Genomic DNA, 23,291 nt, shown 5'->3' on the forward strand with positions numbered 1-23,291 from the left:
AGTGAGGGAGCTAGTCAGACTCTCTCTCTCTGGGCCAGCCCATTGTGCATTCTTACCACAGTTGATGTCTTTTCCAAAGTGGGTTGATACTGTTTTGAGTTGTTTTCAGAGATAAACGGGAGGAGGAAGTGTATTTGTTGTATTGGTGGAATTTTAACATTTATAGTTGTTGTAATTCATCCAGGTACATTCCAGACTTTTTCCCCCACTTCTTTTGAATGGGCAAATAATAACAGGAAATAAAAAAGCCCTCTGGACTATGACCTAAGATAAGTATACAACAGATTTACATCAGAGATTATAAAGGTGTGGCCAACACTAGACTTTGCGTTTCCAAAATATATGTCTGAAGTAGGTTTATGTAATTTCACAAGTTTAGAGTAAATGTAATCACAACTTAAAGGGATAGTTCACCCAAAAACTTAAAACGAAGTCATTTCCTCGCCCTCATGTCGTTCCAAACCTGACTGACTATATAATATAACTACTTCTTCTGAACACAAGATATTTTGAAGAATGTTGATAAACCAAACTGTTTTGGTGCCCAATGACTTTGACTGTATGAACTAAAAAAAACTGAAGAGAGTCAGACAGGTTTTGACATGAGAGTAAATAAACGATGACTTTTTCATTTTTGGGCCAACCATCCCTTTTACATTTAACACTTTTACAAAAGAACGTGACAATATTAAGCAATAACAATGTGCTGGAAAGTAGGAACAGATCAGTTAGTTTGAATCATGGTTTAATGAATCTTTAACAACAACAGTCTCCAACAAAAGATACAGTAATTCTTGCAGCTCTTAAGGTAAACATCTGTTTTGCATTATCTTAACTACGTACTAACATTATCTTTTAACTGTTTTTTGTTTTTGTTTTTTTACCTTGCTCTAGATTCCTTATCTTGCAACAGTGAAGCATTTATTACTGTAAAACTTAAGGAAACATTCTTCTTGTTTAATTACTTCATATGAATGTGTTTAATGGAGGTCATTTGCTTCCAGCTTGATAGAGGTTAGTTTTTCATTCATGGTTTGTGACTGAACACATCTTTATGGGAGGACTATGTTATTGTGAACAAGTCAAAAGGATGGATTATTTTGTAGGGGTGCTGAAAGAAGACAATCACAAATACAATTACATGAGAGTAAAACCATTTACATACGTAGAGGTAAAATTTTAATATTCAAATTATTTCTAAACTGTTATTTTGAAATATGCATTACACTGAATAGAGAGCACATTTCATCAAGTCTTGTGAATTGAGTTAAAATCTCTTGAAATCAGGAGATGAACAGGTCAAGAATGTCTCATATAAAAGGCACAGCCTTCATACCCAATAATGATCTTACTCCTCCTCAAATAGCCATCATTTTACATAAAATAACTTCGTTTATCGCTCTTTTTCTTGCTTTTACATCTGCACTGACCTGATCTTCTCAAACTGAGAAGCAATGCAAGAGGAACAGGTGGAGGAGTAGAATCTTGTGTTATTCTGGTTGTGGTGGGTAATGTCAGAGCACAAGCATTAAAGCAAAAGGTAGGAGAATGAAAGAGGCGTGAGGAGGAGTGCAAGGCAGAGGAATGTCAGAGAAAGTACAGATAGATGAGAGAAAATGAGAAAGTGAACCAGAGGGTGGATAAGAGAACACTGGTCCAGGAACAACTGAAGAACAATATAAGTGCTGTTTTATTCCCTATCAAATCAATGCCACTGCTTACACCATTTGCTGTATTCAAATGACTGGATCATCTAATAAAGACCCAGCAATATCTACATTAAGTACTTGTGGAAATTACATGTGATCAAATCCAGACTGCTTCTGTCTGAGAACCATTAATGGTATTTACCTTAACTGCTCCGTTAAATCCATTGCATCATACAGATGGGAACTGTCTAATAAGCTCATGGCTGGTAAGTGAAATCTTTGAACTACCGTGTAATGATGCAGGAAGGCCATAAACAGTTCAATGTCGCTGCACATATTTTTTACACTGCCAGCAAAAAATGGCTTTGTGGATGCAGAAACCCTGTCTACAACTACCTCTTCTGACTACAAGAACAAAGCGGCCCTTTGCATACGGGAACCAACCTTTTTAAACAAGGCCCTGAGTTTGCAGACTCTGCAGGTACTCTTGGATCGGGCCTTTCTGTTGGTGTTGTCTGGTTCTTCATCATGCCCTTCATCTCCTTCCTCTACCTGACCCAGCCAGGGAGTCCACACCCCTCCATGAAGTTGTGGGTCAGCCATCGGGTCGTCAGGAGGATTGCGCGGAGGCACAGCAGTCCGGTTGTACTCAGCAAGTCGGGCCAACAGTACCTTGACCACCTCAGGCCGTGCCTCTGCCAAATCTGCCCTCTCATAGGGATCAGCAGTGACGTTGAATAGCCAGACAGACTTCCCTCGCTGGTCTCGTCTCTTTTCCATGCCCTGCCACTGCTGCGGACCTCCCGGCATCGTCTGCGGAGGAAACCAGTCTCCGTCGCCTACGTTCCCTGTCATAAGTTTCCAGTCACCGGCTCGAATGGCTGCACGTACTCCTGTGTCCCAGATCCCAAAACCATTAACATTTAGGAGTCTCGGGTCGACTTCTCCATGCCTGCGTGACACAGGGTCAATGTTGAAGAGGATTTCAGTTCGTGGACAGGGCAGGCCGCTACTTATAGCACCCCAAACATCCTGGCCGTCCAGGTGGCTGGAATCAGATTCACTATATCCTGCAAGAGACAGCAAGGTTGGGTACCAATCGGAAACATGAATCAGAGCCTGACTCACCACCCTCTTCCTTTTTAACAGTGGGCTGTGTACAAAACCAACTGCTCGCACTCCACCTTCCCAGTAGGAGCCTTTGCCGCCACGCAGGGGCCAATTACAACCCCCTGAGAGAGGTTGGCCCCCGTTGTCTGAAGAGTAGATGAGCACAGACTTGTTGTAGTAGCCTCGCTCACGCAGCTCATTGACAATCTCCCCTACTGACTCATCTACGCCGCTCACCATTGCAGCATAGTGGCGCCGAGGTCTGTTTCCAAGGGTCTGGTAGCGTCTGAGAAGGTGCCCAGGAGCTTGTAATGGTGTGTGCACGGCCTGGAGGGCCACATATAGAAACAGGGGCGTCCGCTGGTCATGACTTCTCAGGATTTCTTTCACTCTGCAAGAGTCCAAATGAGCACAAAAGCTTACATGACTCAATGCAGCACAGTATTTGGTTCACAAATTGTTGCCGTTTCTCACCTCTCAGTGTAAAGCCTTGTTGAGTAATTCCCACTCAGCTCCCAGGCCGGTCGGTTTCCATCATGCAGGTCGAACCCACAGGCCTCTGCACCGTCACAGCTTTGGAAGCTAAAATGGTCTCCACTGCCCGTCAGTGATCCAAGGAAGCTTTGAAAGCCACGGCTCGTTGGCAGACACTCGGGCCGGCAAAAACCCAGGTGCCATTTCCCTACCATGTGAGTGCTGTAGCCAGCCTGCCGGAGCCTCTCAGGGAGCGTCGGTATGTCGGGGGGCAAACAGAGGGGCTGCCGTGCACGGATGATCGAGTGTTGAAGCCCAGTGTGAATCTGATACCTGAATCAATAGATGGTAGCTGGTGATTGTGATGGAGGAACACAGATTATACACCAAGGTTTCTTGCAGAGTTTAGCTCACACCCTGATCAAACCTTGATCAGCTTGCTCTCAAGTCTTTGATTAGGGTTGAAGCTAAACTTTGCAGAACAGTGGCCCTCTGGATTTATAGAATCCTTGTCTATACCAATAAATTCACTGGGTTTAACTTCTATAGCGAAACAATACTTATATTGAATATGCAATATACTGAATTAGACGGTATAAGATCAGTTTATACATACGTTTAATTAGTATATACAGTAATATTTATGCAGTGTTTAAGCAAAATAGTGTCATTAGGAAAATAAAAGTGGGTCTCTTACCGTCCAGTCATAAGCTGGCTACGTGTCGGGGAACAGATGGGCTGGACATAGTAGTTTTCCAGTTTCACCCCTTCGCCAGCCAGCTGGTCCAACACTGGTGTGTGGATCTCTGAGCCATGGTACCCAATGTCATTGAAGCCTTGGTCATCCACCATTACGAAAACAATATGTGGGGTTCCCTGTCTGAGAACCTTTTCCGCTGTAGTATGAATTAGTCCTAGCGCCAAGGAGAAACAAAGCACAAGCGCATCCATAATGTGGACACCAATCCACCGAGTTGCTTGTCTGTTGACTAACCCTTTGGTGACTCCTTATGTTGACGTTCAACTTGAACCAAGCCAGATTAACGGAGAATGCTTGCTGTTATACTCCATCTAGCAGCCTGAAGGTCTTTTCCCCCCCAACTAAAGTAGATTTAATTTTTGTTAAACTAGTAAATGATAAATGAAACCCGTTGTGTAGCTCTTCTCGGTTTGTTAGTCTAGAATGGTGTTCTGTATGTCTGAGTAACTTTGTGAGCAGAGCTGAGTTGTCTGAGAGTAAACACTGCTGTCCTCTAACAGGACCATGTTACATTCCTCTAGCACACCAACCTACAGGATCATGTGTTTGTGTCTGAAATATTATACATTGGTAAATAAAACTTGATAACTTGATTTTATAAATGTTAAGATATTTGCAGTTTGTAGCAGATATATACTTTTACAACTCTGTATACAATTTATATTTTTTTCACTGAGATGCTGCATGTTTCTCTTGGTGGGGGATCTGTATATAAAAATAAAATAAAATAAAAATACAAGGCAATTTGGGAAGAAATCAAAAGGAAATACAGTGTTGACACCACCTGGTTAGTAAGTGTATTACACACATTAAATATAAAAAAGGAAAGATTCCCCCTCAAGCTCATCTCCAAATTCACAATTTCCATCGGACATAAACCATGGGTGATTTTGACCCAGAACAAGCATTAGTATAGTTATCTCAGAACCACACGAAGACGTTCACCTGAAAATGAGTTCCCAGAACAGCTGTCAGGGCAGACTTTGTAAGTGATGCTTACTGTGGAAGTGTTCATGGATCAACAAGCACTGATCTACTGAACTCAAAGACGAAGTTTCAGTAAAGATGACCTTATTAGATGCACATCATTTTAAGGTATAGTTCACAAAAAAAGAACATTCTGTCATTTATTCAACCTCATGTTGGTTCAAACCTGTAAGACACTTATTCTTCTGCTGAACACAATTTGGTAAGTGTTAAACAGTTTCAGCAACCATTGCATGTCTCTGTCAAAATATAACACGTTTTAAGACCAGTCTCCAGCCCAGATGATACATTTTTATTTCTTATGATTTAACTTTTTTTTTTTTTTTTTTATAAAGACATTTTCAAAAGTGTGTCCCTTCCATTTCATCAATAAAAATCAGTAGTAACCGCAGAAACGCACAGCAACATACCTGGGCCTGGGCTCAAATTGGAGGTAAAAGTGTCACGTTGTGAACCCTACTGATTCAGTAAATGAAAAGAGAAACTAGTGCCATTCAACTAGTGGCCTCTGAGTAACACTGACAGATAACATAAATTATGTGACATTGGCAAACAACAGCTACATCAGGAACACCTATGGATGAAGGTAAAATGCCACAATAGTGCTGTAGTTATACAGGCGAAGGTTGTGAGAATTAAAATGGGGGAAACAAACAATGACACATGAGCGCTCTCTCTCTCTCTCTCTCTCTCTCTCTCTCTCTCTCTCTCTCCAATGAGAGGAGAGGTGTGGCACACAAACGGCCCTCTGAAGGGCTATCGACCGCTCTCAGGTTTGCTCTGCCACTGCCAGCGATCTCCTCTATGCAGCAGAGAGGAAATCAATGCCACAAAATGAGTCAATTTCCTACATTAAGCCAAAACAGACGACAGTCTCACTCAAGTGGGAAATTTCAGAGCACTGAGAGAAAATGAAGGAGGCAGCCAGACGGAATGAGAAAAAAAAGGCAAACAAACAAAAAAATGTATATAATGTATATAATATTCAAAAAACTATGTATTTAAAGCAAAATTGACTGTCAGAGACAATGTCTAGCAGCAATCCAGCCTTACAGGGATTGTTCACACAAAAGATGCAGTATTTTTCTTTTCTTTTTTGTCCACACAATGAAAGCCTGAAGGACACGAACAGACAAAAACTGTCAGACAAATCTTCTTTTGTGTTCCACAGAAGTCAGTCAGTCATTCTGGTTAGGAACGGTGTGAGTAAATGATTACAGAATTTCCATCACTTTAAAGTATTGAAAGCACAATGTGACAAAAGACAACTTTCTCAAGAGGATGATTAAAGAAGAATCATTAAAATCATTTAAAAAAAATGGACAAAGCCTTTTTATCAAGTCAGTTAGGACAGCAGTGGCTCAAGTTCTGCTACTACAACTAAATGTACATGAATAATACACAAACACACTCAATAGAGGTGTAAACCCATTTGTGGCCAAATACCCACTTAGCAGCCCATTAAGCATTAAAGCTCATGTGTTATTAATAAATGGATGAGTGGAAATGTTCCAGGTGTACAGCGTGTGCGTGTGTGTGTGCATGACTGCATGAATTCTGAGAGATGAGGAGAGCATTACCCTTAAATCAAAGTCTATAGCGCCACTATGTGGACAGAAAAGGCATGATAACTAGAATGTTACTCAAAAAGGCCATTCATATAACAACTTGCTGCATTCAAAAAAAGAAACTGAAGGGGGTTAATTACACAACAAATGACATATGCATATCAGTCCCTCATGCATAGTGTTGGCGTATTTAGAGAAATTATTATAAAGTCCATTTCAAAAGGGAAATCATCTTCTCACATTTTTATGGGTCTCTTTTTATAGATATGTTTTTACTTTGCAACTCTTCCACAGGAAGCTCATTAAGCAGTAGTGTGAAGTGTGGTTAGAGAAATGCGGTTTGCTTGAAGTCTGAAATGAAGGCTGAGCTACTTAATGCATTTACTATCAGACACAATATTACTGTTACACATATTTTTCTTGTGCTTTTAAGCAGCAAATATAAAAATATAAAAAAGTGCATCCCTAGACACAACTGTTTTCCCGCTGAAAGTCAATTTGGTGGCAACACTCACAGGTAGCCTTTTTAGCTCCTCTTCTTTACGATTCATCAAATAATCTTGAAAAAATGCATCATGTTTCTTGAATCAGCATATTAGATTGATTTCTGAAGGATCATGTGACACTGCATAGAAAAAAATCTCACAGACCCTATACTTTTCAACAGTGTATGTCTAATTCAATCTGCAATTAAAAACCGACAATACTGGTATCAAATTTCCCTTGAGCTGAAATAGTGTAAAAATTAATAATCAGGAAGCAGACAGCGACTCGGATCGAATTAAGTTCCAAAAAGACTAAGCACATAACACCTTCTGCTCTCTTCTCAAAAGAAAATCAATGCAAGACCAAATGATTTACACAAACATATCCAACCTCTCCGAGTGTTTATTAGGGATAATACAGCATTGGGAGTTTTTAAAATACAATTTTTTTTTTTTTTTTACAAAAAACCAGCAGCTCCTCCTTGTGTAGGACAGACCACAAATCACAGCACAGCCCTTCTCCTCTCCCGCTTTCACAGCTCCTGCCACAGCGTCTACAGTAACATCCACACTTCAGTGTGCGTAGTGAAGAGGAAAGTGCATGGATAAGAAAAATACGGAGATACACCTGATAAGACACCTGAAATACAAGCTTTCCACCGGACTCTAGTGGGAGACCAGACATTGCATATACTTTCTTACCATTTGGTTTCTGATCCAGATTTGTGCGTTTGTGCATGTGGGGAAGAGAAGGGCTGCGGATCTGACGTCCTCTAGACATCCTATTCAAACGCTGTCAGGTTCAACTGTCACTATCGCACCCACCCGGACCCAAAATATACAACGCTTTTAAATGTACAGTGTTTTACAATCATTCCTCAGACGAGATGATCAAGGCTAGACTGTGTGTGTTTATTGTACGAGCACTAGTGTGTACTGACACACTTAAGTCACCAATGAATTCATGCTTGTCCACATCGGTAGTGCGTTCTGGGCCTGACAGGCAGGTCTGTTGTTAAGGTAAAGGAGGGACTACATTTCCCAGCATTCCCTCATCATCAACCTCCCAGACAGTGAGCACCTTGGCAGCAGAGAGAGGCTGAAGTTTGCAGTCCGTTCAAAGCTATCAGTCATTTCATCTGCTACTGTAGTTTTGAACCGAGTGGTTTTGGTACCTCTGTAGTGAACAGACACAGTTTTTTAGGGTGTTCTGATACTGGAGGTGTAGGAGACGTCCTCTCAGCTCCAGCTGGTGTTTTGGAGCTCTTCTCTGAGCCAGGTGGGTAACGCCTGACCCAGCCGATTCAGCAGCTGTAACAGTTCCAGGTTATGCTCCCGGTAGTACTCGGTCAGGAAGGCACGTGTCTGGGAAAGACACAAACAGAGCTGTTGGAGGAAGCCTGCCACTCATAACTGCTGTGTGTTGCATCTAACAACAGCCTTTAACCATGACTATGTGCAAATATAAAACATCTGTGAGTGCCTTTGCATAAATGACTACACATTTACCCGCTATACAATATTATTAGTATTACATTAATTCTGTTAATCTATCAATATCAATCAATAACATTAAAAATATTTTAATTGTAATTCTTATCACTACATTACATTTACATTTATAAATTATTGAATTATCATTATTATTAGCAATAGTATTACTTATAAAGTCTTAGAATTTATTATGATATTAAAAATGTATTATATTAATTATTCTATAACTATTATTTTTTTTAATTATTATTTAAAAATTACTTATTTGATGATGATAATACATTTTAAAATTCTAAATAATTAGTTCTATTTTTATCTATAATAATTTCAAAAATTTTTATAATTGATAAAATTACAAATGTTTGAACATTAAATTACAAAACTACAAAATTGTTATGATAATGATAATATAAGTAACATTATTATTATTTATTTAAAAAATTGTGTATTATTGTTATAACAATTATTATTATAAATCAGATTACCAAAGGGTAGTGGAATCAGCTGATCATTTTAACTCAATGTATTTTTTTTATTTCATTATGCCATTAACAGTTTGTTTTATAGAAATAATGTGAAGTAATGTTTACCTAAAACTTACTTACAAAAAACATGACAAAAAGCCAGATTTGTAAACGATCTAGAAGCCACTCAGCATGTGTTTTTGCATTCCACCACTATTTTTTATTTTTATTTTTTTTAATTGTTGGTCAATGCACCAGACAAAGTCAAAAGTCTAGGTCGAAACATAGAGACAGCCCTTGTGCCATTGTATTGTGTTTGCAATGAAACAAACATGCTTGTTGCACTCTACTAGTTGAAACACTTCCAGTGATATACGAGACGACTGATCTGATCTGACCTGTGTGAGGTTGAGCCCATCACTTCTCACTGCCAGTGAGTCACACGTCTATAACAGCATGTCCTTGCCACTGGCATTGTTCAGAAAGAGAGAGAGACAGAGAGAACGTTTTATGAGGGAGGAGAGAAGAGATGAGACTATCATCTACCTCAGGGGCCATTTCTGGATATTTCCTGCCTTTACTCTTCCCCAGACACTTAGGACGCGCACCTTCCAACCTCTGACACCAGAATCCTTTACCCTCATCAAAGCTGCAATACACAGATAACACAGGGTTTTATATAAGAAACAGGTTCAGATTATTCACTGCTATAGTGTTCATTAACAGAGTGAGCTGAACAGTGGGACTCACACGAGAGCCTGGGTGTAATTTAAGATGGGTGTGACCCCCAGAAACCTCTGGATGCTGTCCATCACCAGAGCTGGGTTAGATCGGAGCAGGGTGCCATCTACGATATGAAGCTAATGTGGGGGAAAAAAGAGTTCAGAAAACAAAAAGCAATGCTAATTTTGAAAAGTTTTACTGAGATATTTTGAGAAAAATATTTGTTGGTAATTAATCCTATACTGGCAAAGTAAGCAGTGTTGTGAACTAAAAATAAATCTGGAATAAAATAGAAATAAATAAATCTGGAATTAAATAAAACATTAGAAATTGTGCCTTGGAAACTAACCAAAATTTACTGAAATAAATTACTGAAATAAATTAAGATGCTAAATAAAAATGACAAGCACATAAATATATTATATATATATAAAATCCAATTCAGAATATTAGATTAGGTAATTTGTGTTTATTTCCTCTGTAATGCAAAGCTTGACATAGAATTAAAATAAATAAATAGAACCACATTCAAACCTACAGATTTCAAATGCTTTTGGCCCGATAGTTGTAAAACACATCAAAAACAAGAGAAGGCAGTCACACACAGATAACCGCAGTACCTGTCTGGCCTGGTAGTGCACAAGCCAGCGCTCTAGATGTGTGGCGTAAGCCCCAGGCTTAAGGCTGTGGTTCTGAAGGGTCAACAGCTCTTTAGATGCAGACGGACCTGCTGTTACAACCTCATGGAAGGTGTGGTTAATGGCAGTAGGTTCCTGGTGTGCTCGCTGGTGCTGACAAGACATAAAAAAAAAACACACACAACTTATGTCATCATTTCTATGGCGAAAGAGAAAGGTGCATTGTTAAGATAAATGCTAACTGGCTAGGACAAAGCTTCAGACAAAAACCTCTACTTTCTGCAGTCCATATACAGGCTGCCCTGTTAATGCACAAAGACTGAAAGGTAGAAAAAATCTACGGCTGCCACAAAGACGTGATTTTTCAGTATGTAAATCAGTGATGGGTGTCAGTTAATGGGAATATCTTCTGAGTGCCACTCCATTAAAATAAATTGCTAACAGGACCTTTAAATGATTACTACTGCTAGACAATTACAGAAAACAGACCACACAACATGAGAGAAAGATGGAGGGAGAATGAGAGAAAGGTGGTGTAGAGTACCTGATACCAGGAGTAGGCTCTGTCGACTGGGTTGATCAGCAATGCTATGATCTTGGCTCTGGGCAGTAAGGCGGCAGCCCTCTTTGGAACCACCTCTGTATCAAAGTAGTTGGCACTTTTCTCAAACATGAAGTCTGTGCTGACGTTCGAGGGAAAGGGAAAGAAGTCCATGTACCTGCAAAAGATTAAGACACGCAATAACAACAAATATGCTACAAGAGGCTACAATAGATGATTTTATTTAGTATTTTATTAAAAGAAACTATAATGCCATCTCATTTTTACTTGTCATGTACCTAAGTGATTGATCAATTACATGTTCAATATGAAACCTAGACAGCATTACAGATATAATAAAGTAAAGGGGGGATACAAACAAACTTCTTTTGACTAATGACTAATGGCTGGGAGTGAAAAAGCTGTGCGGTGTATATTACCAGTCAATGCCGTTGTGGTAATTCTGCCCGTTAAAGAACTGGATCTCCTCAAAGGTGACTGGGCTGGGGAAGTTGCTGGTGATGGCTGGGTGAAGGGTCAGGAAAAAGTGCAAAGCTGAGGTACCTGTGGTCAGAAATAAACAATATCAAACGCAATCTCTAAGGCAGTATTTTGGACAATTTATTTATTCGGTTACCCCGAGGAAGATTTATGGTTTGAGTATGGAAATACTAAGACTCACCTGTTTTCTGTGGGCCAATAACCAGAAGTTTGGGCAGCCTATCACAGGTCTTCTCTTTAGACCAGATGTCTTTATGTCTCTTGTCATGACAGGGGTTCTGAATGGATGAAAAGACACCATTTCCCATTTTATTTAATTAATGGATTCACATAACCATCCATTCCTTATTACGGTTTTATTAAATGATTAGTTTGTTTTTCCTTTTGCAAGTCAAGCACCAATCACTGTAATTAATAGATCTAAATTATGATACATCTCTATATATGTTATAATATAAATAAATGAATAGATGCATAAGTACATATTTATTAATGCAACTATTATAATTGTGATTATGATCACAAAGATGTTTTGTATTTATTACTGTTTTGCCTTCATTATACCTGCCATAGGGGGTCCATCTCTTCTGGAAAGATCTGGAAGTATTTCTCGGCTAGTTCCAAAGGAGGTAGAGTCTGTATTTGTAGGTTGGTCCAGCACTGCACAAACTTCACCAGAGACTCAAAGGTGTAGAGGCCGAGCCGATCATTTCCGTAGTTAGACAGGTGTGTCATGAAGATGCTGATCTGAGGGTGGGACCATGTTATTTACAGTACATGTAACTTCATTTTGTTTCCTTTTTAGTTTTGTTTCTTTATGCAAACATCTCCTATTTTCATTCTGAAGATCAATATCAAGTTTATTTTTTCAGTTGCACTAGCAAACACTTCAGGCGATAGGGCCGGACACAAACAAAAGCACAGAGTGCACCAGCAGGACTCGGTCACTTCTTAAGGCTCTGGGAAATATAAAACAAACACCCACAAAGAAAAATATACCCACTCCCATTCGCTCAACAAACACACAAGCACAAACACTGAGAGGAAACTCACAGGGTTGAGGAGGATGGTGAGGAAGAGTTCTCCTCCACGTATGCTCTTGTCCAGCTCACGAGAGCCTCCAGGGTACTCATTATAGAAGATGGTGTGAGTAAAAAGGCCACATGTCTGCCTGGGCAACACCTGCAGACAGAAGAAGAAGGTGAGAGACCTGTACAGACAGGATTCAATTCAGCTTCAGCCACTGCACAGACGTCCTCCAAGACGAACGTATTAGAAGGAATGAACCAGCCATTAGACATTTAATCTGATCATGGTGGGCACAATTGAGCTCAGGCTACAATAACATTTTGAATAATTTTTCTTGGATTTGAAAACACTGGGTCTAATTAATAAAACACAAGCAAAATGAATTTCTATATTGTTTGTTAAATCATTATTGGATACACTGTTGAACTGAATTGTATAATGTAAGATTTACACAGAAAATTGTTGTATTTTATTAATAAAGGCCCTTTCACACCAAATGCAATATGGAAAAACTAGTCACAGACACATTACTGCTCAAAAAAGGTTTTTTTATTATTTAAATTCTGCAAGGATGCATTAAACTGATCCGTAAAGACAATTTATAATGTTAAAAATATATATATATTTTAAATAAATGCTGTTTTTGTAAACTTCCTATCAAAAACCTTTAAAAAAGTATCATGGCTTCCACGAAAAATACTAAGCAGCACAACTGTTTTGAACCCCGATAATAATAAGAAATGTTACTTGATCACCACATCAGCATATTAGAATGATTTCTGAAGAATTATGGAACACTGGAGTAATAGCTGCTGAAATCTAACTGCAATAATGCAGTATCAAATCATTAAATTAATTAAAATTAACTTTAATCTCTTATTAATATCTTACTTATAAAAATAAGATGTACACAAACTATGTTGTGAATGAATACTGAATAAATTGTATGCAAAAGACAATATACACTGATTCTCTCCTTATGTTTTTCTATATAAGATTATCAAGCTTTACAGTAAAGTGGCAATATTTTACCTTTATGCCACGATGTATGAAGCCCCTGCGATGGCGTGCCGGTCTAAGGTGTGGATATTCTTCTGTGCTGGTAGCTGTGATCTCCCATACGCTTTTCCAGGCCTCGTACAGCTGGCTGTGTACAGGATACACCCCTGAATGGTGGGGGGCCACAGCGTACCCCATGTCTGTGGGAATGCCATGCTCCTGCAATGGCAAGAGACAAACAAACTCTCATGATGATCAATCACAAAGCTACTCACGTAATAACACTGCCAAGTCTTATGGGGCGACCAGGAGTGGAAAAGATGAGAAAAGTCGATACGAGACCCATTAGAGATGCTGTTAACAAGACATGTCATCAGGGCGTGCATGAGAGAGAAGCTTTTGATTATGTTCCTCTGCAGAGGAAAAAAAACAACTCAGTGTGTCAAGAGGCAAAGTTATTTCTAACGCCACAGGAGGGTGGTAGACAAAAACATCCTCAGATGAGCAAAGGGCTTTACTTCAAGTCCAAGGTGCCACTTTAAGAGCTCCATGTGTGTGTATCTGTGAGATCCAAAAGCTCCAGTTATAAGGACGACCGATTGCAGGCTCATTAAACCTGTCTTCTTCATTGAGCAGTGCAGGAGAAGGCATATGTCAATGTCTGCTCTAAAGACAGGATGTGACAGAAGGATTAGTGGAAGGAGGAAAGGGCTTGTTAGTATTCACGGTGCACTCTTTCTCACTGTCTGTCTGTCTGTGGTCCATATCCCACTCCAATGACCATCATTATACCAGGGTGGGCTCGATTCAACAGGCCAAATTCACAATCTCCTCGGCGGATGCACACTGAGTCAAGGTCAAAGAGAATCCTACCGATCCAATGAAAAAGTGCTAATACAAATCTATAATGAAATACCAACATGAGATAAAGCTTGCGGGCAGAGAATCGATTCTCACACCTCTGCGACAGCAGTAATAATGGCTGGAAATAGTAACACAATGATGAAGGAACAAAGCGAGCTTACCTGTCACAACACAGCAAAAGGAGGGAAAAAACTAATATGGAAAATATATTCAATATGCATTTGCTTATCTAAGTTTAATATTTGAAAAAAAGAATATGTAAATCTTTTGTTAGTTGGTTGAAGTATGTAAACACTTTCAAGATATTCAACCAATGGAGTGCCAACAGGGGTGGAATTACCTGTGTGGCCGACAATGGTAGACGTCTGGAGTCTTCCATTGTGCAAGTGCCAAAACACTCCTCCCCGACGTGCCTAAATGACTACCGCCCCGTTGCACTCACACCTATTGCTATGAAGTGCTTTGAGGGACTGGTCTTATCACACCTCAAGGACGGCCTCCTACCCACACTGGACCCACAACAATTTGCCTACCGAAGCAATAGGAGCATAGAGGATGCACAGTGCTGCTCTCAGTACTCACACTTGGACCATAACAACATATATGATGTTGTTTGTTGACTACAGCTCAGCATTTAACACTGTCATTACCCTCCAAGCTGACCACAAAACTTGGGAAACCTGGACATTAAAACCTCCCTCTGCTGCTGGATTATGAACTTTTTGACCAACAGACCTCAGCATATTAGGTCAGGCCACACCTGCTCCACCACCATCTCACTTAACACCGGTGTACCACAGGGCTGTGTGCTGAGCCCATTCCTCTACTTCCTCTACACCCACGACTGCAAGCCTGTGCATGGATCCAACTCCATCATTAAGTTTGCAGATGACACCACGGTGATCGGCCTCATCAGAGACAACGATGAAATGGCCTACAGGGAAGAGGTTCAGCACCTGGCTGAATGGTGCGCTGACAACAACCTGCTCCTTAACACCAGTAAGACAAAGGAGCTCATTGTGGACTTCAGGAAGAAGAAAGGAAGCACGCATGACCCCATCCACATTAACGGGATGGTTGTTGAACAGGTCTCCAGTTTCAAGTTCCTGAGAACCACCATCTCGGAGGATCTATCCTGGACGACAGACACCTCCAGCCTGGTCAAGAAGGCTCACCAGCACCTCTTGCTCCTTAGGACACTGAAGAAGAACCAGCTGTCTTCAGCCATCCTAGTGAACTTCTACCGGTGTGCGAACGAGAGCATTCTGACCAGTTTTATCACAGTCTGGTATGGGAACTGCTCATTTGCTGCCCGCAAGGTACTGTAGAGGGTGGTGAAAACTGGCCAACGCATCAAAGGGACACCACTTCCTACTATTGAGGACACTCTTCTCACCATGACCATAGACTGTTTATCCTCCTGCCCTCTGGGAGGTGCTTCAAGAGCCTTCGGACAAGAACCAGCAGACTCAGGAATGGCTTTTTCCCTAAAGCTGTCTCCTTACTAAATTTTGCCCACTGAACATCCCCCACTCCCCCCACCACCACTACCCCCCTACACATTCACACACAGACTACTACACACTCCTCACCCCTCCTTATCAATACATCTGGTTTACAACAACAACAAAAAATCTTATCTGTGTATTTAGTGCACATTTGTAACATATTGTAGACATTGTATGTCCTGTACTTACTGCTTATTGCAATTCTGGTTAGATGCTTACTGCATTTCGATGTCTTGTACCTTACATCTCCAATGACAAAGTTGAATCTGATCTAATCTAATATTAGGTTTGCAGTTCTGTTTGGTGCAATTAGTGGCACAGAAATCAAATAGTTCAGCTTTAAGATGTATAATTTCACCAACAAACCTGTGCAAACTGCATGTTGAGTCTCATCTGCTCTGCCAACACGCTGACATTGTGGAAAAGGTGCGGCTGCATGTGACTCCACATGTGTGGAAACCACCAGAACTCATGCCGGTGCTGCAACAGCATGTCGTCGCCTTCATCCTCCTCCTCTGTACCTGCAAAAACACATACACATACTGCTGAAGTTTAATAGTAAAGACATCTGGGTCTAAAAGAGCATAAGAAAATATGTTTGTTTGAATTTTGTATCATCAAAGAATCCTGAAAAAAAATCGATCACATCTTCCACAAAAATATTAAGCAGTGCTACTATTTCTAAGTAATGATGCTGAAAATTCAGTACTGCCATCACATAATGAAAATTAAGAATAAATGAACTTTTAACATATTAAAAAAGAAAGCAGTATTTTTGATCAAATGAAGGCAGACTTAGTGAGCATGTCTCTTTAAAAAATAAAATAAAATAACATTTTGCATTGCAACTACTGTGGACATGCTAGAAAAAAATTACTTCATTCTGAATAAATATATTTTTTGTTCGTTAAACAAAATCAGATCTAAAAGTGAAAAAGTCAACGTTTCTTTAAAGACAAAAAGAAAAGGGAAAAAAGTACCTGCATGGTAGAACTTCCCGGAGAAGCCAAGATTGAAGGTAAAGTTGGGAACTAGCATCCGCAGTTTATTCTGTGTGTCGAGCAAAGCCTTGAATTGAAAGAGGAGTTATCACTTTAATAACACGCTATCAAAGTCCTGCCTAAAAATTGTGGAATAAGATTAACAATATGCCAAGAACAAAAACAACATTTGACTTTACTCTGAACTGTGCTTGAAGGCAAAAAAAAACAACAACAGTGGTGATAAACCTATCTCTCCAGTACCTTAGGCATTCACATTAATAAATGTATGTGTTAAAGTCACCAACAGATGGCAGTGTGGTGCCAATTCAGCCCTATGGAGAAAAGAAGAACTTTCAGGCCATCTACCAGATCGACAGACTGAGTGGGATGTGAAATATACATTTGCATTCAAATCTTCTCTACCCACGGGCAGGTCAGACGTGCCGAATGAAGCCACAGCCTTAACATCAATCTAAACTCCTTGTGAAATGAACAAATTTCATAACTTAGCATCACTGCACACATCTAGCTAATAACGGCGCTGTGAGGCTTGAAATACAAAATGATCCTGCCATCAAACCCTTCAAACCCTGAGAGTGATACGGGGGTATAAGCGAATTACAGCGCTGTTCCAGCACAAATCAGACGGCGGGGAGAGATAGTGTCGCTTCCCGCGCAAATCTAACACAAAGCCAAGCCGATAGTTGCAACAGTATCACAAATCAAGCCGTGCTGCTGGGGAGAGAAGGCCGCTGCTTCACAATGAAGAGATGGCATCTTTCACTGGTTTAACAGCCGCCGGTGTCTCTGAGTACGAGTGCATCCAATATTTGTTCTGCCTTGTGTGTGTTTGCTCAGCATAATCCTGCCGTTTTTATGGAAATCTGTGAGCCATCTAAGATTGGACAGTGATGTGTAGGGTGGACAGATCAAGTCAAGTCTGCTTTATAGTCAATTCTTCCACATGTACAGTACATACATACAGAGAATCGATTCAGTGTGAATCATCTTTTACAGGTTGATAGAAGAGTTAGTTAACAAAAAGATGCAACCCATTAGAAAAAAAAAATGTGTTTTTCCCTTTCACAATCAATCAACTTTGTTCAATGAATTATGACAGTAAGAGGAAAAAGAGAACAGAAGGGCCAGATGTCAGAACACAGCTTTTGTCATCACTGACCTTTGCGTTCACAACAGACTTGGCTCAGAACTGCAGCAACACTACAAAAACATGTTCATACCTGAATCCTGTTTTCTTCTTATAGCCCATCTGGTCATCTCTTAACTAGGGATGTACATTTTCTAAATCATCTAAAATAACAATCAATTAATCGTTAACCTTGATGCTGCAAAATGAGTCTATTGCAGTGGCGCAGTCACTGGTATGACAGGATGTGCAAATGCCACTCAAAACAACAAAAAACCATTATGGCATTTAAAATAAAATGATCTCAAACATAACACAGTCAGAGAAGTTGAACCGCTCGATTTTTGTTCAATCCAATTGGAATCCAGTCTAAATGATTGACTGTCCACACTATGTATCGCAAAAGTTCCAATCTGATTCTATGGAAATGCTGCTATGTTGTTATGCCAACGCTTCAAACAGCAAAAACAGTTTGCAATACAGATGTTGTCATGCTGTATTATATTTCATTGTATAAGGCAGTAGCAGAAACACAGGAAGCTGGGATGTGCGACTTTATTCCGTGCTGCTGTCTCCCACTGGTTTCAAAATTCAAAGAGGTGCTTATACTAGCTGTATGTTTTTCTTCTTGCACAAGCTTGTTTCTACAAAGATGTTCAGGATATTTTCTACAAAAACGCCTGACGTGTTTATGTTATACATGGCATGAGACCGTGAAAAAAAGCTACTCTAAATCCAATCTTACTGAAACGGAAAATCATTTCTTTTGACATGACATACAGTCAAGTATGCATGTGACAGTCAAGTGACCCTTACTCTGAATTCGTGCTCTGCATTTAACCCATCCAAAGTGCACACACAGCAGTGAACACACATAAACCTTGAACACACACCCGGAGCAGTGGGCAGCCATATATGCTGTGGGAGCAGTTGGGGGTTCGGTGCCTTGCTCAAGGGTTACTTCAGTCGAGGTATTGAGGGTGAAGAGAGCGCTGTACAGTCACTCCCCCAACCTACAATTCCTGCTGGCCCGAGACTCGAACTCACAACCTTTGGATTGCAAGTCCAAATCTCTAACCATTAGGCCACGACTTTCCCACAGAATAGGATTTCAAAACAGATTTGCAAAATTCAGATTTAAGTAGTTCATTGCGGTTCATTCTATTTAAATATGATCGGATTATAATCAGTTTGCTAGAAAATCGATTTGGCCTGAAATTCTGAATGAGGCTTGTGTACAGCTGAACTGTCAAGATCAAATTCACAACTTTGAAAATAAAGACAACATTCTCAAGCACATAATACAACTACATATTAATCTTATTATATAGCAGCAATCAGGGTCTGAAGCAATTAAAAGTACATTTTTAAACAGGAACTACACTATTTTCAATGTACATTTATTTGTAAAGTAGAAACTTTTACATTTACATTTTATGTTTAATTAAAAATTACTTTAATCATTTTTGTTATTTTAAAGCGGCACTCCATAATTCACTTCTTAAGTGTTTATTTGGGATGTTCAAAGTTTTTCATCTGCCGATACATATGTGGAATATTCCCCACATTAAGACACCAAAATGAAAAAGAGGACACAATCACGATATGTAATTTTTTCTTTTGCGCCATTTCAATGAAGACTGGCTCACCTTGTACATGATTCTGTCAGTAACCCAATGACCTGTGCTATTTGTAACAAGTATACAAGCTAAAAATGCTGAAATAATATAGTTGTCCCATACATACAGTACAATGTATGCACAATAACATATAGAGCAGGGAACGGTGTATACATATGGACATCATATATGCATGTGTAGTGAGTAGGTGGAAATAAATAAGCTTCAGATCTGAAAAAGCAAATGGAGTAAGAATAGATGTGATTAGTCCACCATTAGACACAGTTTGTCTGAGCTGTCTATGCTATGATGAGCTGCACCACTAGCTGAGGTGATTACAGCCCACTTGTTCAGCTTGAGGCCAGGTGGCATGGCATACATCACCATAAAATGCTAGCAAAAAACAACAACATAAACACAGCTCTGTGGGTGGATGATCTGTGTGGTACACACATAATCCTGCAAACCACTTATGCTATTTGTGGAAAAAAGTATGGATGAACTAAAACTACTGTATGGATGAACTAAAACTGTAAATACAAGTTATGCTCTATCAACAGCATCTGTGACATGTTGTTGATTACCACCAAAAATAACTGACTCATCCCTCAGTCTGCAAAAACAAAATGTGTTGGGGCAAACATAATATTGGCTTCATAAAATTCCTATAAGGGCACAGATGCTATTGAGATAGCTTAACTTGTATACAGTGGTTTTCATACAGGTGGACACATTTTAAACCAATGTATAATACCACTTATTAAATATACATTTGCATTTTCTTATTTCTGAAAATTGAAGTAAAGGCACCCACCGAGATATTAGTTCATACAAAAAAGGCAAGATGTACCAAAAAGATGAGATATTATTCAGTTAGATGATTCCCATCTGTGTTATATAACTTGACTTAAAAGTAAATTCAAGGAATAGTTGACCTAAAATGTAATTTCAATAAGAACTTTTAGACATTACATTTCATTCGTCATTCGAACATTCATTATATTGAACAAAGTGGCCATGCAATTGCTCCTCTTTTCAGATACACAAAGTCAGTCTTATGGGTTTGAAATGACATGAGGCAGAGTAATGAAACATAAATGACTGAATATGTATTCTTGTGTAAGCTATTCCTCTAATATAAGAGAAATATATTACAGTACATCTCTTCTGATGTCACACCATTCAATGTTCATTCACCATTTTAGCTAAGTAAATGTAAAATTGCCAATTGCTAACTTTGTCAAATATAATTAATGGAGGGTTAATTAACTGCTTGACTGATTCAATAAGCAGACAAACAAAGCAGATTTTTCTGCTAAAGAAACATCTTTATGTTGTCAATGCAAATGGGACATTAATTGCCCTTTTATTTCTTATTAGAGCTGTTAATTTACTTTGGCTTCAAAGAGGACAACCTATGGGTGAAGTCTATATTTGAAAGTGTACATTACACATTTACGACTCCTGAAAGTGTAGAGACCAAGTGGAGCATTGCAGTTTATCATATTGTAGGAGGCCAAAAGTTTCTACTCAATCTGATGATGAGCACTGGGAGGGATTCATGTCTCTTTAATCAATCCCTTTGGCAACAATGCTAATAAATAGGAGGTTAATAGGCACATTGTCCAAAGAGAGCAATAATGCCTTGCTCTAACAAGCATATTATTTTGAGTACTAGCTGTTTAGCCTCGACTCTCCATGACACTGCAGTGTTCAAAGCATCATTTGTGTGCCATGTTATCTCAGCCAATACATTATGTTAAGAACATAAAATCACTGGCTGAGATGAAGAGTATGAGAGATCAATGTGAATGCTTACAGGTAAACAACACTGAGCAGCCTAAGAACTTTTAAAGATCACCCAAGATCACCCGAAAATAAAAATTCTGAAAATGAAAATCATTCACTCACCCTCACAGTGTTCTAAAATAGAGAAAAAAGTCATCAAGGTTTGGACGAAATGAGGGTGAGTAAATGAAGACAATATTAACTTTTGGATGAAATAGGTTAGAAATGACACTCACCTTTACATCTGTCACCTTCATACGTGTACCCTCCTTTCCCACAAATATATCATCCACGTCAACTAGCAGATGCCTCTCCAAGGACATGCAGAGTCTTTTCGATGTCAGATAGGATATGGCATCCACAAAAATCAACTTGTGCAGCCAAAACGATAGATTGTTACCAAACAGCACCCTTTGAATGCCGTCGTGAAGGCCAAGGTCCTGAATTACAGTGGCATGAAGGGTTCGTAGGGGCCCCAGATGGGCCAGTGCCTCTGAGGATTTTGTGACAGCAAGGAGCACGGGCTCATAGGTGCTATGGTTAGACTGAAAGACTGTCCAGTCATTGCCAGGGAGCGGGCCCTGCTCCACCTCATTGGGTTTGGTGATGTACAGTAATGGGGCAGCAGGGTTGATGTGGTAGTCCTGTAAGCCCAGGTTAGAGTGCAGGAACAGCGGGAAGCCCTTCAGCTGGGCACTAAATAGCGAGTTCTCGTTGGCTTTGAAGAAGCCAATGATGCCTACACCAAATTCAGTACAATATTTATCCAGCAGGTCACGGTTCCAAGCATCCAAGTTTACATACTTCAGAATGTTCTCATAAATGACCAGGGCGTAGCGGCCGACGTCATGTTCCATCAGCGTAGGCATGTCCCCCTTGCTGGGTGCAATCTCAGTGTGGTAATGGAAGCGACTGGACTCAAGGATAGCCACAATCTCTTGTCCGAGCTGAGAGTAAATGCTTTCTATAAAGACCAGCACCACAGGCTCTGTTCGAGAGTTATCCACTGCTTTAACCATCCTCTGCTGGACTGTGAAGGTGGGCAGGAAAAGAGGAGCCCGTTGCCCTCCTGCTGCGGCTGCAACAACCCCACCACAGTCACTGAAAGGCATAGGGGGCGCCTCCTTTATTTTAGGGCTGTTGCTGACAAAGTAGGCCAGGAAAGCCATGGAGAGCAGGCAAAATACAATGAGCACCAGGATAAGGCGGTGGAGCTCGAGTTGCCTGACACCCCGCACTAACTTCCACAGCCCCATGGCCACAGCGCAAACACAGGACTGGGGAAGAGAGGGGGGCATAGGGGAGGCTGAGAGCCTGACTGTTGCAGAGTTTGCAGCAAGAGGAGGACAACTGTGAGGAAAAGAGAAGGTAAAAGGTAAAGGGTTGAGCAGCAGACACCAGCACAAGCTTTGGGTCAGGAGTAGCCATTTATGCTAAGTCACCATGGCCCCCATAGCCCATGACATGTCTCTTTGATTGCTGCTTCTAGCCCCGGTCCTCAAATGAGGTCAGTCAGTCAGTTCTTTCACCCCAACCACGTGTTCCAGGAGTACACTTGGTCTAGGCTGGCGACTTGGGTCTGGGATAAGAGGATTGGGTTTCTTGATCACTCTCAACACTCCTCCACCACTCGACAAAGGATCAGCTGTTTTTCTGCCGGCTTTTGCAAGCTTTCAAATAAGCACGTGCCTCTCAGTGCAAAGGGCTCTTTGGGATTTACTGGAGAGCTTCAAGGCCAGTGCTTCATTTGCCCCATTGGCCTCAGAAGTGGATGCTATGAGGGTGTTCACCACTGGGGCGGGATGGTGAACATTGGCCCCTGTAGAGGCCAAGCATGGACGGCACATTCACCATTGGGCAGGAAGAGTTTGAGCCTGAAAGAAAGAGAGAGGGAGAAATGCAATCAGTCCAAACATTATCAACTACCTTTAAATCAGGGGAAGGAAGCAGATCTGGCGAT

The 23,291-nt window shown here is 40.3% G+C and overlaps 2 protein-coding genes across 7 annotated transcripts in view; both read right to left on the minus strand.

Moving 5' to 3' along the window:
• Positions 1 to 95: 95 nt before the first annotated feature.
• On the minus strand, positions 96 to 4,689 carry si:dkey-174i8.1 (arylsulfatase I). Its single transcript, XM_052613242.1, has 3 exons — positions 3,931 to 4,689; positions 3,234 to 3,566; positions 96 to 3,150 (listed from the first exon to the last, which is right to left on the minus strand). Exons 1-3 carry the CDS (start codon positions 4,182 to 4,184, stop codon positions 2,055 to 2,057), a joined length of 1,683 nt encoding a protein of 560 aa, XP_052469202.1. The 5' UTR covers positions 4,185 to 4,689; the 3' UTR covers positions 96 to 2,054.
• A 2,729-nt stretch (positions 4,690 to 7,418) lies between these two features.
• The window catches only part of LOC128026271 (bifunctional heparan sulfate N-deacetylase/N-sulfotransferase 2), a 105,928-nt gene continuing 90,055 nt past the window's right edge, over positions 7,419 to 23,291 (minus strand). For 5 of the 6 annotated variants that reach the window (XM_052613190.1, XM_052613189.1, XM_052613187.1 and 2 more), the window contains 13 exons: positions 21,568 to 23,205; positions 16,775 to 16,862; positions 16,161 to 16,315; positions 13,456 to 13,641; positions 12,448 to 12,576; positions 11,959 to 12,141; positions 11,576 to 11,672; positions 11,334 to 11,457; positions 10,897 to 11,071; positions 10,335 to 10,505; positions 9,742 to 9,851; positions 9,538 to 9,640; positions 7,419 to 8,398 (listed from right to left, as the gene is read on the minus strand). In XM_052613190.1, coding sequence (XP_052469150.1) covers positions 8,273 to 8,398; positions 9,538 to 9,640; positions 9,742 to 9,851; positions 10,335 to 10,505; positions 10,897 to 11,071; positions 11,334 to 11,457; positions 11,576 to 11,672; positions 11,959 to 12,141; positions 12,448 to 12,576; positions 13,456 to 13,641; positions 16,161 to 16,315; positions 16,775 to 16,862; positions 21,568 to 22,629 — 2,709 coding nt within the window. In that variant the 5' untranslated portion in view covers positions 22,630 to 23,205 and the 3' untranslated portion in view covers positions 7,419 to 8,272. The remainder of the gene's footprint in view (positions 8,399 to 9,537; positions 9,641 to 9,741; positions 9,852 to 10,334; positions 10,506 to 10,896; positions 11,072 to 11,333; positions 11,458 to 11,575; positions 11,673 to 11,958; positions 12,142 to 12,447; positions 12,577 to 13,455; positions 13,642 to 16,160; positions 16,316 to 16,774; positions 16,863 to 21,567; positions 23,206 to 23,291) is intronic. The other variant, XR_008186384.1, reaches the window with a different exon arrangement.

The sequence above is a fragment of the Carassius gibelio genome, chromosome A13, assembly GCF_023724105.1.
Source record: "Carassius gibelio isolate Cgi1373 ecotype wild population from Czech Republic chromosome A13, carGib1.2-hapl.c, whole genome shotgun sequence".
Lineage (NCBI taxonomy): Eukaryota > Metazoa > Chordata > Actinopteri > Cypriniformes > Cyprinidae > Carassius > Carassius gibelio.

Coding starts and splice junctions, on each gene's coding strand:
- si:dkey-174i8.1 (XM_052613242.1), bottom strand. CDS start 4,184: ATGGATGCGCTTGTGCTTTGTTTCTCCTTGGCGCTAGGACTAATTCAT. Junction 3,567..3,930: donor AGCCAGCTTATGACTGGACG/GTAAGAGACCCA, acceptor CTATTGATTCAG/GTATCAGATTCACACTGGGC. Junction 3,151..3,233: donor ACAAGGCTTTACACTGAGAG/GTGAGAAACGGC, acceptor GGACTCTTGCAG/AGTGAAAGAAATCCTGAGAA.